The 13,389-nt window shown below is 44.8% G+C and overlaps 2 protein-coding genes across 4 annotated transcripts in view; both read right to left on the reverse strand.

Annotated features, from left to right (window-relative positions):
* The window catches only part of APMAP (adipocyte plasma membrane associated protein), a 36,117-nt gene extending 35,861 nt beyond the window's left edge, over positions 1-256 (reverse strand). For 2 of the 3 annotated variants that reach the window (XM_032419544.1, XM_032419542.1), the window contains exon 1: positions 81-256. In XM_032419544.1, the coding sequence (XP_032275435.1) occupies positions 81-172 (92 nt within the window). In that variant the 5' untranslated portion in view covers positions 173-256. The remainder of the gene's footprint in view (positions 1-80) is intronic. The other variant, XM_032419543.1, reaches the window with a different exon arrangement.
* Positions 257-8,240: 7,984 nt separating this feature from the next.
* The window catches only part of ACSS1 (acyl-CoA synthetase short chain family member 1), a 59,881-nt gene continuing 54,732 nt past the window's right edge, over positions 8,241-13,389 (reverse strand). The window contains exon 14 of the mRNA XM_032419331.1: positions 8,241-9,051. Within this exon, the coding sequence (XP_032275222.1) occupies positions 8,872-9,051 (180 nt within the window). The 3' untranslated portion in view covers positions 8,241-8,871. The remainder of the gene's footprint in view (positions 9,052-13,389) is intronic.

Raw genomic sequence — 13,389 nt, forward strand, 5'->3', positions numbered from 1 at the left:
CAACTGCTGTTATTGCCGTCCCAATGGTTAGGGAGGGTCGACCCGGCCATTCGCGGCCCACCGCCAGGGCCCCGGCCTACCTGCCGTCCTTGGCCTCGGGGGCCTGGCCATCGTCCGTGACGACCTGCGGCCGCAGCGGCCGGCGCTGCCGCAGCCCGTCCGCCTCGCTCATGGTGCGAGCGCCACAGCCCCTAACCCCGTCACTAACCGGGAAGGAGCAGTGCAGGCTCTGCGCCCGCCCGCCCCGGCCCGCCCCGGCCCGCCCCGGCCCGCCCCGGCCCGCCCAGATCCGGGCCCCGCGCCGCCCTCGGCCCCGCCCCGACCGCGCGCGGAAGTGACGTCGCTGGCCCGCCCCTACTGGCAACTGGCACGGCGGCCCCTAGAGCCTGTCTAGGCGGCACTTCTCGGCGAGTGCGAGTGGGCGGGCGCTCGGGGGGGCCCCGAGCCAGTGCGGACGCTTCCGAGGCCCCGGAAGGCGCGTGGTCTAACCCCGGGCTCGTCCAGCGCAGCGCCTGCGCTTCCTGCGTTACTTTGTTGCTGGCGGTGGGACCGCAGTAATGGTTAGGCGCATAATGGTGCAAACGGGCGGTGCTGGGCTGAGGTGTTGGCCGTTTGTGTGGGTAGAAGATGGCGCTGCTTGTTAAATGACAAAAGACCCGGTTCGTATAGGCGGGGTAAAAAAAATAACGAGTTCGTACTGGAGGCTTACGAGGGCAGTAATGCCCACCTGAAAATCGTGACCTTTTACAAAACAGATCCTGTTAAGGGGAAAATTTGGGACAAATATATGCTGCTCTTTGGATTAAGGCCATTGAGTATTAAATCTTTTTGCTACAACCGAATATTTGACAAGGTTTGTGAAAGGGTTACCCTTAGAAGTAGAAGGGGGGTATATAGAAATCATTAATTACAACAAATAAGGTCTAAGAAAGCACGAAGTAATCATTTAACAGTATTTTAGTCAGCTAGGTATATTTCTAAGTGCTGGGAGGTGATGGTGAGCAAACCACAGACAAGCTCGCTCACTTACTGAAATTAAACTAGTGAGAGATGACTTTAATCAGGTCATCATAAAGATAAATGTGAAATGTAAAAATTGCATTAAAGGGGAGTAACATGATCTTGTGAGAGCATTTGATGGATTAAGGTCCTGAGAAATGACTAGGATTTTGAGAAGAAACAGGATTTCCAGGCAGAGGAAACCAAATCCCATTACTGTGCATCATCTCTAGAAAAGGCATGTTCAAAATGAAGTATTAAGAATTAATTTCCTTATTGCACTTAAAGGCTTCCCTGATCAAACATGCCATTGCCTTTCTTAGTGTTAGGTGGCACTAGAATCCCATATGACTGTTTAATAAGAGATGAAGAACCAGCATGAGGGAAGTGAAGAGTTCTCATATAAATCCAGTTCTGCAGGGATTACCATGCCTGGCAGGGATGTAATTAAGGCCTTGGCAATATTTTACTTCATTTCCTATCCAGTACAACCAATATAGCTGTTAGATCCAGGATAGTTTAAACAGCACTGCATGATCTGGCCCCTTTCTTCCTGTCTGGATTATCCCTCCTGCTGTGTTTCAGACACTCAGCATTGCTTGCTATTTCTAACTCTATGCCTCCCTGCCTTTGTCCATATTATTCCTTCTTGTGAAAATGCTTTCCTTCACCACTTGGCCAAAACAACTTTTGTCATTTAGGATTCACTTCAAGTATCATTGCTGAAAACTCTTCCGCTAATTTCTTAAGCAGAACATCTTTGTGTCTAAGCCACTTTGAACATGCCCCAAGTATAAGACTTAGCTCATTGCATTGGAATTATTTGTATTCCATGCCCAGCATTAAAGCCCACCAACTAAAAACAGCCAGGAACATACCTGTCAAAAGTAAGAAATAGTAATAAGAAGTTAGGTTTATTGAACTTGTTGCAGCAAAGAAATTCGCCAGAAGGACCTGTGAGGCTCCTCAAAAATGAGGGAGTTACAGAAGGTCCTTGAGGGGTTAGGGCTAGTGTTTGTAAAAGATGGTCTTGGCAGCGATGGGCCAGAATTTGTAAACTAGGAGACTCATTGGGGGAGTCAGTGGTCTTACCTGGAACACATGAGTCCAAGTGGAGTTATTGGGAGATCAGCTTGTCTTATCTCGGAACAAGTGGTCTGAATGAGCTAAATTAAAAGGTTTGAGTTTAGATTGTTTGTGTTGGGTGGCACAGTTTAGTACCGTTTTTCATGGTGAGATCCACATTGCTGGTTGTGGTTTGTTTCAGTTCTCTCCCCAGGCTCTAGCCTAGCTGCCACCCAGTTATCAGCAGGGAGATGGGATCAATGTAATTGGTTAGAACAGGTTTCTCAACCTCAGCACCACTGATATTATGGGCCAGATAATTCTTTGCTGGGGATGGCAGGAAGAAGCTCTCCTGTGCATTGCAGGATGTTTAGCTGCATCCCTGGCCTCCACCCACTAGATGCCAATAGCATCCCACCTAGTCATGATAATCAGTAATGTCTCCAGACACTGCCAAGTGTCCCCTGGGAGACAAAATAGCCCCTGATTGCGAACCACTGGGTTAGACCAACCAGAAGCCACCCCCATGCACCCTGAGAGTGGGGATGAGGCCCATTTGCATTGAAACTCTGGCCCATGTGGAAGGCATTTATCTCAACAAATCAGGGTTCTGCCAGCAGGGAAGGAGAGGCAGTGATGCTGAGCAAGGAGCCAGTACTGTGCCTCACAGCTTAGACTGGAAATACTCCCTATTTCCAGGCCACTGCTTTTTCCCAATCCCATACTGTTTCCATTTCTTTTGTAGATATCTCCCGAAAGCCTTTCAGGCTCTTAGCCAAGTGCTGTGACAAAACAAAGGTGAAATAAGGTGAGCCAACTTGCAGACATGTTATGATCTCAGAAGGGAGATAAGCATGATAACCAATCCAAAACGGTGCCACGGAAGAACCACACAGTGTGTTGGGGGCCACAGGGAACAAGTCCCATCAGGTAGCAGTGCCCAGAGAAGGTTTCATGGAGGAAGTAGAATTATGATGGCAGGTTGAAGGGATGGAAGAGGACAAAAAACAGGCTTAAAAGGGAAGCGTGGGGTGTCCATGGATTGGTCAACAAGGGGGTGACTATCAGGGTAGACTTCAAGGTTATGAGTAATCAAAGAAGAAGAATCATCTAAAAGATGCTCTAAAGGGGTGAAGAAGAGCAGCAATAGACAGAGCCCTTCTCCCTGCCCCGAATCCAGGAGAGCAGGAGTGATCTGCTCCAAACAGGACTTCAAGCTAAGTTGTTGTGTTGTGATGGGAAGCTCTGATGTCAGCTCAGGTGGGACAGTGGAGAGTGTCAAGTTAGAGAATGTAGAATAGCTTGTTCAGAGTAGAAAAAGTATCCTAGAGATCATCCAGTTGCCAGACACAGGCATTCACAAAAGCCCACTTAAGGTATGGGAGGGATTTATTGGAAGGATATGGGGATAGCTCATGGAACTCCAACACAGAAAGTGCAGCCTGGCCTCACAGGGACTGGTACGAGGACCTGGGAAAACAGGAGCAGTACTCCTCTCAGCCTCCCTCATACCTCACTGTGTCTTGTCTCTTCATCCCTGGTGATCCGGTGGCAAGCCTTGTTACAGGACTGTCCGTCTTCGTCTTTGCTGCCCTCTATTAGAGCTGGGTACAGTGGCGCAGGCTAGAATCTGGCCTTGAGTTAAAGGCAGCAATCTGGGGTTTCTTTTGGCCTCTAGGAAAAGTTCCTGCTTTTCCAATAAAAAGGAGAGATAGTGTCCTGCCCTTTCTTACCCTCCTCTGACCCCCAGAGTTATGCTTAGAAGGGCAGCAGCATCTTGTGACAGTGGAAAATCACCCTGAGGTCTAAAAGACAACACGCCAAGAAGAGAAAACCTAGGCTGCTAACTCTTGCCAGCAACCATGTACCCCCGGGCTTCTGGGTTACATGAGGAAAGCCACCCCTTGTGCATCCAAGGCCTAGTCAGGTGAGCAGTTTGTGCTTGCACCTAAATGCGTCCTATCTGATATGCCAGTGTTCTCTGCTTGAACATGCCCGTGAGAGAAAATTATTGCCTCAAGCCCAGCTCTCCATGACCTCCCATTTCATGTATTCCACCAGCTAACTACAGTCTCTTTGTCCACAGTCCAGATTCCTGGACTGAGACTCTGATGCTCCCAACTTTGGTGAGGTGCCCAAGTCTGATTGCCGTGTTAGAGGACAGGGTCCCATGTTCCACTGAGCATTCAGGGCGGGGAGGACCGAGAGAAGAGACTAGGTGGCATAGGCATGAGCAGGGCAGGGCTGGCACACTGAATGATGTCTGCCCCAATGAGAAGCAGGCAAGGGGAGAGGTGAGGATTAGAAATAAGCTGACTGGACAGAACTGCCTTAATTACCTTAATGAGGAAGATTCATAAGGTCAACCCTGACTTGGTAGGAAAAGGTGCTCGTAGGAAAGACATTCACCAGTCGGCATCTGCATAGACCTGGACATTCATTATCGTTACCTCTGTTGAGAAGTGAGCTCATCTGCTCCATGGGTTCCTTGGGTCACTCGTTCATCACATTTCATTACACCCAGAAACCATTTCCTGAAAGCAACTAGTTATTTCCCTTTGGACGATTTCTGCTCTGCCTTTTTGAGCAAACGTTTGCATACGTGTAAGAGTTAAGTGTTTCCTTGGCTCAGGAATAGAGGTGTGTGGTTGGCTGAGGGGACATCTTCTTTGGGAAAGACTCAGCCCAAAATGAGGCTGTGTATCCAGAAGGCTGCTCAGCATAAGTTTGGTCTACAGGAGCAAGGAGACTAGACACAGTTACCCAGTTGGTGGCTCTTACCAAGAAAATCCCACCCTGCTGCAAAAGAAGTTGGCAGGCCATCTATTCCAATAGACTCTAAACTCCTTGGTACTTACCAGTCTGTTGATGATGTCCTAGGCCAGCCAGCCCCAGCCTTCTTCCCCTTTGCTCTTTCTAGGTTTATTTAGACTTGGATTTTTGCCCTCTGGTTTCTCACCTCCTTGGCCATGGTTGGTACCCTTTGGTGCAGGCACCAGGGGCACTAACCAGCTCCTTCTCTACTATTTGGAATAAAGACTGGTGCAGGCAGGAACTTCAACTTCACATTTAGCAAAGGCCACTGGTGAGGGAACTCCCTGGGAGTGCGCTTGGAGGGTCACAGCTTGCCTCTGGCATGGCTGATTAGGAACAAATTTGGGGGCATCCCCCTGTCTCCCCATATCCTTAAGATAGGGAGAAGAATAATCTGAGCAACTGAACAAAAGAGTGTGGAAACAGAGGCTTCTTTTTTCTTACCCCTCTTTTCATTTCAGAGAGCAAGGCAAGTGAGAACAAAAATGATACTCCGATACTTATAAACCAGGACAGCAGGCAGGAGGGCTTTTTTGGAGACAGAAGCTCAGGGAGATGAGCCCAGTGCAGGGAGCCACTTTTTCCTGAGTGCATCTGCAGGCTCCAGAGGGGAAAGTTGAGAGGCCGTGCAACATCTCAGACAGCTCATTCTGAGTTGGGTCAGAGACACGCTGGTTAAGACCCCCCTGAGGCCTGGGACACAGAGCGGCGGCTGACGGTGCTGGCTGTCCCAGCACCGCACCTGCTTGCATTGGTTTCCCTCCCTCCCTGTTTCACACCCCCATTCCTCACACCTGTCCCGAGGGTCCCATTCCTAAGCAAATCACCTGCATGCAGGCCCTCATCTCAGGCTCTGCTTCCAGGACACTGGAGACTAAAGCAGTAAGAGATCTAGGAAATAGAAGGTGAGAAGTTCCTCAAGAAAAGGAGACCAAATAGGCAAACACTATATTTGAGGAGATAATGATTGAGACACTTCCAAAACTGATTAAGATGGATATCGAGCTACAGATCCAAGAAGCACCTCAGAGCCCACCCAGGGTGAATAAAAACAAGTCAACAAAAGATAATACTGCAAAAACCAAAGACAGTTGGTATTCACAGACCTAGGAATTATGTATTTATTTGGTTTAATCCTGTTATGCAACAAATTCCCAAACTGATGAAGGGAAAACTTACATAGCCCCAATTAGAGGTTCACTGAAAGTCAAGTTGGCATCACCACCCCTTCCAAAAGTGCTGTCTCCAGGAAAGCTTCCTCTTGGCCTGGATTTAGGCTTCTTACCTCTATCCAAGAGTTCATAGAGCTACCCAGATGTTAACAGTAAGGCACCTTAAAAAAATAATAATAAAATAATAAAAATAAAATGCGGTTGATATTCTTCAAAGCTCTTGCAGGAAGGGGCCACACCTTGGTCTGAGCTTGAGGATCAAGGGTAGAGCCAGACAATCTCCATCCACATCCCAGCTCTGCCTCTCCCCACCTCTTCTGTGAAGCTGGGATAACAGTGTCTGCCTCAGAGGGCCACACGAGGAAGAGATGGGGGGATGGAATCCAGAACCTTCTCAGGGCCTCCTTGCACACAGTGCCCAGCAGTGTAGTGTGACCATTACTGCTGTTGTTCCCGATGTTGGGTATCCTGAGGGTGGTTGGTGCAGTGGGTGCAAGTCAGCTCTGCAACAGCCAAGAACTCATGTTAATTCCACGGCCAAATCCCCTCTTTCCAGTCAGGCTGGGGAAACTGGGTGAGAATTCACACTCCCTTTTCTTCACCATGAACTCATTGCAGTGGGTAAACCAGGGGTCCAGGCTTTGTAGGAGCCGCCCAGACTGGGGTCTCTCACATCCCAGCTCCCGTGGCACCAGTTCAGTGTATTCTCTAAAATCAGCTTCTCTGTTCAGTGAAGGACACAGAAACCGATGTTCTCTCACGTCTAGAGAAAGGATAACCCCGGGTCAGGGAATGTCTCTCTCAGGCAAGCCTCTGCTGCTCATGGATGCAGTCTGTGACCCTGACATCGTTTTTGCTTCCTCGTTCTAATGGGTGTTCCAGACCAGCGCCCATCACCAGAACTCTGTGTGATGGTGGGAATGTTGTTGTCCATGCTGTCCAATCTGGTAGCTACTGGCCATGTGGCTACTGAGCATGTGAACTGTGGCTACTGCCACTGTAGAATGGAATATTTTATTTTATTCCATTCTATTCTATATTTTTTTTTACTTACACCTAAAGAGCTACGTAGAACTAGTGTATTGGATAGCACAGCAATCTAGACACAGGTTTACCAAGCAACAGTCTGAGATGGGTGAGCTCTTAGTCTAGATTTCCTCCCTGTAATGGGTTTCTTCCCCAATGGACTATTAAGTGTTCTCTTTTGAATGAATAGGCCCCTTCCAGTTTTGTCCTTAGGATTATATTCAGCAACAACAGCATTATTTGATCAAAAACATCACCACAGAGAGAAGAGGATGAACAAAATAAAGCTTTATTTGAACTGCCCCGGTCACTGTCCAAGTTTATATCCAAGCCATTTCATAAATAGTGCCATAACTACAAGCCGCCAGGTCCACCACACACGCCACAGATCTCTGTTGCTAAGCACGGCTTGTTGCTTAGCGACAACGAACAGACCATCACTCAGTGTATCTGTGGGCTACAGCTAATGGCCACCCCGTTGGTGTCACAGGCATACTCGCCAAATCAGAGAGAAGCAAGCATAGCTATGACCCACAGTAGGTGTTCAGTACCCCAGACACCACTTGAACACCTACACAGCTGCAAGGCACCATATAACATGGAGTATAGATAAGGACAAATTTTCCCTGTTCCCAAGGACCCAGCTCAGCAGGCTGCCTTCACCTGTACTCCATGCCATCGGCCCCTGAATGCTTAGCTAATAAACACTTTGCAACTTAATGATTTATGTCATCTTGCTAATGTTCAGATGACTTAAGGCATACTTAAAGAGAGAGACTTGATTCAGAGTTCCAAGTCTCATCCTTGGGCCTCTGTGGTTCTTCCCACACCAACCACAGAATGAAGGGCAGGCAGTTTTCAAGGACCCATTTCTAGCCAAATTAGGGCCCTAACGAGGAGTCACCTGAGTTTCCATGGGCTTCCCTCCCATGGGCTTCCCTCCCTGAACATCCCCACATATTTGGAGCATGTTGACCTCCTACCAAGAGGCATCCAAGGTGGAGAGGGAAGTCTTTCCACATCACAGATTGGAGAAACAGAATACATGAGTGGTTCTAAAACTAAAATCAGAGCACATTCGTACCACCACTTCTTAAGAGTTAGGTTTCATTATACATAAACCAAGGGAAATAGAAATATATATCAAAAAAGGATGCTACAAGCTTGAAAGTTCTCAAGATAGCTATATTTAGACAAAGGTACAAACATTTCCAATACAGATTCCCCAATATGCTGAACATTAAAAATGCACCCTCTGACCCTCTCCACATTTCCCCATGAGCAGAGGCACAAAAGATTTTCATAACTCTAAATGTTACAAAGAGCGTGTACATGTAAATCCACATACTACATGTGTGTATTTGTACATTCTTCCAAAATATAAAAGTATAAAAATAAAATATCTGCCTTTTGTATCTAGAAACATCTGGGAAAACACATGATTGCTTCTAGTTCTCAGTCATCTGAGCAGGCACATGTTACCAGGCTTTTCACCTTCCTGTGCTGTCAGGAGGTAACACAGAAATGGAGATGACAGTGACTTTTCACTCCAGGAAACCAAATTCAGGACAAGGGGAAGCAAATGCTAAGCATGTCTGATAGTACTTCTTCATGGGTTCTCAGCAGCAAGAAGGCAGGGTTTAGCACAGACTTCACACTGGGGCAGTATGGGTTATGCTCTGGGAGAGGACTGGGAGAGGTTATGCTTCTGAGAGAGCAGAAAATGAGCACATCTGAGAGCTACATTCTGGAACGACGGTTAGGGGTGTGGGCACTGGGTCTTGACCAGAGCCCATCACTGAGAGGCAGCTTGCTTGGATTTGTACTTCTGGTAGGCACTCAGGATTTCCGTGATGACACTGGGGTCCTCCAGGGTGGTGGTGTCCCCCAGATCCTGAGCTCTGCCCGTGATTATCTTCCTCAGGAGCCTCCGCATGACTTTTCCAGACCGAGTTTTTGGAAGACGCTTCACTACCTGGCAAGGAAGGGGTGCAGCATTCAAGTTTGTGTGGTGCCCAGACTCCCAGCGGCATCCAAGTTTGTTGGCATAAGAAGGGCTCTGCCCAGGGGTTGACAGCCTCACTGGGGACTCAGGAATGAACACGACTGAGGTGCCAGGCCCACCCTAGAGAACATGGGGGCCTGTGGTCTCTGGTTTTATCTTCCCACAATCTAGACATAAACTGAAATCAACCCAAAGGATCAACCATACGTCAGGGGTTTTGCTGAAGCCCTTCTTCAGGCAGGGTCTGCCGGTACCCTGGTCTGCCTCACTGCTGATACCTCTGTCTCCCATTTGCTACATTTCTGAGAGCTCCCCAGTAGCAACAGAACCAAGCATATGCCATGGCAACTCATCTCCACTGACTGGCTTGGCCCAAGGTTGTTTTTTGCTGACATGAAAGGTAAGAGCTACTACTTTAGAGAAAAATGTTGTTTGTTTAGTGTTTGAAAATTTAGCATTTAACATTTTCAAACAACCATGGTCCCCTTAATGTCAATAGCAATATGTTAAGAGCCGTGTTTGGGGCTTATTTAACAGTTACCCATCTTTTGAAAGGGTTGAGTTCACCTAGGGGAGTTCAGGTTTCCCTGAAACTCTGGTCCAGGCCAACAGCTTGACTTTGTATAAGACCAGGTGAGCCTGGGGCCGTGCCTCCCTCAGAGGACCTCCTCTGAACCAAGGAAGGCTGTGGGGAAAATGTTAACAAAGAAAGGAGTAGAAACCTAATGGGGCTGGAAAGGTGGCCCCATTATTCCCCAGACCTGACTCCAACACAGACTCCCTCAGATAGGGGTCTGGCAGTGTCTCCCGCACTGACACCAGGTGATGTGTTCAGAAACCACACAGGGGCTAGGGAAAGCTGGTACTTTCCACATGTTTCTCTATTTAAACTCTCTAATTTTTAGAAGAAGGTAGAGACTTAGACAAAATGAGAGGATGGAAGAATTTATCCCAAATGAAAGAACAAGATAAAGTCACAGCCAGAGATCTAAGTGGGACAGATATAAGTAACATGCATGATGGAGAATTTAAAGTAACAATCATAAGGATACTCACTGGACTTGAAAGAAGAATAGAAGACTTCAATGAGAACCTTACCACAAAGATAAAAGAGTTAAAAAAGAATCAATCAGAGATGAAGAATGCAATATATGAAATTGGAAACAGGCCTGATACAATTAACAGCAGACTGGAAGAAGCAAAGGAACAAATTAGTGACCTAGAAGATAAAATAATGGAAAATAATGAAGCTGAACAAAAGAGAAAGAATTAGGAAACATGAGAATAGACTTCAAGAACTCAGTGACTCCAACAAATGTAAAAACATTTGTATTATAGGAGTCCCAGAAGAAGAGAGATGAAAGGAGGCAGAAAATTTGTTTGAAGAAATAATAGCGAAAACGTCCCTAATCTGGGAAAGGAAACAGACATCCAGATCTAGGGGGAACAGAGAACTCCCATCAAAATCAACAAAAGCAGGCCAACACTAACATGTGGTAGTTAAACTTGCAAAATATAGTGACAGAGAAAAAATCTTAAAAGCATCAAGAAAAAAGTCCTTAACTTACAAGGGAAGACCGTAAGGCTAGCTGGAGATTTCTCCATAGAAACTTGGCAAGCCAAAAGGGAGTAGCATGATATATATATATATATATATATATATATATATATATTCATTCAAAGTGCTGAATGGGAACAATCTGCAGCCAAGAATACTCTATCCAGCAAGGCTGTCATTCAGAACAGAATAAGAGATAAAGAGTTTCCCAGACAAACAAAAACTAAAGGAGTTTGTGACCACTAACCCAGCCCTGCAGGAAATATTAAAAGGGATTCTTTTTTTAATTCTTTATTTAAATTCAATTTAGTTAATATATACTGTATTATTAGTTACACCAGGGTAGAATTTAGTGATTCATCAGTTGCATATAACACCCAGTGCTCATTAAATCTCATGCCCTCCTTAATGCCCATCACCCAGTTACCCCATCCCCCACCCACATCCCCTCCAGCAACTGTCAGTTTGTTTCCTAGAGTTCAGTGTTTCTTACAGTTTGCCTCCCTATCCTCATCTTATATTTTTTCCTTCCCTTCCCCTAAGTTCATCTGTTTTGTTTCTTAAATTGCACATATGAGTGAAATCATATGGTATTTGTCTTTATCTGACTGACTTATTCACATAGCATAATACCCTCCAGTTCCATCCACATCATTGCAAATGGCAACATTTTATTCTTTTTGATGGCTGAGTAATATTGCATTGTGTATATATACCATTTCTTTATCCATTCATCTATAGATGGACACCTGGGCTCTTTCCATAATTTGGCTATTGTGGACATTGCTGCTATAAACATTGGGGTGCATGTGCCCCTTCAAATCAGCTTGTATCCTTTAGATAAATACGTAGTAGTGCAATTGCTGGGTCATAGGGTAGTTCTATTTTTAACTTTAAAAGAGACTCTTTAAGTGCAAAGAAGAGACCAAATGTGACAAAGACAAAAAATGATCAGAGAAAATCTCCAGACACAATGACAAAACAGATCATGATCTCAGGGTCTTGGGATCAAGCCCAGCTTTGGGCTCCCTGCTCAGTGGGGAGTCTGCTTCTCCTTCTCCCTCTGCCTCTGCCCCTCCCCCAACTCGTGCGTGTTCTCTCTCTCTCAAACAAATAAATAAAATCTTTAAAAAACAATAATAATTACTCTGAATTTAAACAGACTAAACACGCCAATCAAAAGGCATATGGTGTCAGAATGGATAAAAAACAAGACCCATCTATATGCTGCCAACAAGAGACTCATTTTAGACCTAAAGACACCTGTAAATTGAAAGTGAGCGGTTGGAGAAACATCTGTCATGCAAATGGATGTCAAAAGAAAGCTGGAGTAGCAATATTTATTTTGGACAAAATGTATTTTAAAACAAAGACTGTAACAAGAGACAAAGAAGGACACTATATAATCATAAAGGGGATAATCCAACAAGAAGATATAACAATCATAAATATTTATGCCCACAACATGGGAACACCCAAATACATATTAAAAAAATAACAAACATAAAGGACCTAATTGATAATAATACAATAATAATAGGTGACTTTAACAACCCACTTACACCAATAGACAGATCGTCTAAACAGAAAATCAATAAGGAAACAATGGTTTTGAATGACACACTGGACCAGAGGGACTTAACAGATATATTCAGAACATTCCATCCTAAAACAGCAGAATACACATTCTTTGCAAGTGCACATGAAACATTCTCCAGAATAGATCACATATTAGGTCACAAAACAGGCCTCAACAAGTATAAAAGACTGAAATCATACCATGCACATTTTTCGACCATAACACTATGAAACTAGAGATCAACCACAAGAAAAACTTTGGAAAGACCACTAATACATGGAGGTTAAACAGCATGCTATGAAACAATGAATGGGTCAACCAGGAAATCAAAGAAAAAAAAAATGAAAATGAAAACACAACAGTACAAACCTTTGGGATACAATAAAGGCAGTCCTAAGAGGGAAGTATCTAGCAATACAGACCTACCTTAAGAAACAAAAATCTCAAATAAACAACCTAACCTTAAACCCAAAAAAGCTAGAAAAAGAACAACAAATGAAGACTAAAGCCAGCAAAAGGAAGGAAATAATAAAGATTAGAGCAGAAATAAATGATACAGAAAGTAAAAAAATACTAGAACACAAACTGAGGGTTACAGAAGGAAGGGGAATTGGGGGATGAGGTAACCTGGTGATGGGTATTAAGGAGGGCACGTGTTGTGATGAGCACTGGGTGTTGTATGCAACTAATGAATCACTGAACACTATATCAAAAACTAATGATGTACTACTATATGTTGGCTAACTGAACATAATAATTTAAAAAAAAAATACTAGGATAGGTCAATGAAACCAGGAGCTGGCTCTTTGAAAAAATAAAATTGATAAACCTCTAGCCAACCAAAAAGAAAAGAGAAAGGACCCAAATAAATAAGATCACAAATGAGGAGAAATAACAACAAACACCAGAGAAAGACAAACAAGATTATAAGACAATATCATGAAAAACTATATGCCAACAAACTGGACAACCTAGAAGAAATGGATAAATTCCTAGAAACCTATAAATTACCAAAATTGAAACAGGAAAAAATAGAAAACTTGAACAGACCAATAACCAGCAAAGAAATTGAGTCTGTAATCAAAAATCTCCCAACAAACAACAGTCCAGGCCCAGATGGCTTCACAGGCAAATTCTACCAAACACCTATTCTTCTCAAATCATTCCATAA

This window comes from Phoca vitulina, unplaced genomic scaffold, assembly GCF_004348235.1.
Source record: "Phoca vitulina isolate PV1807 unplaced genomic scaffold, GSC_HSeal_1.0 scaffold22, whole genome shotgun sequence".
NCBI classification, from domain to species: domain Eukaryota; kingdom Metazoa; phylum Chordata; class Mammalia; order Carnivora; family Phocidae; genus Phoca; species Phoca vitulina.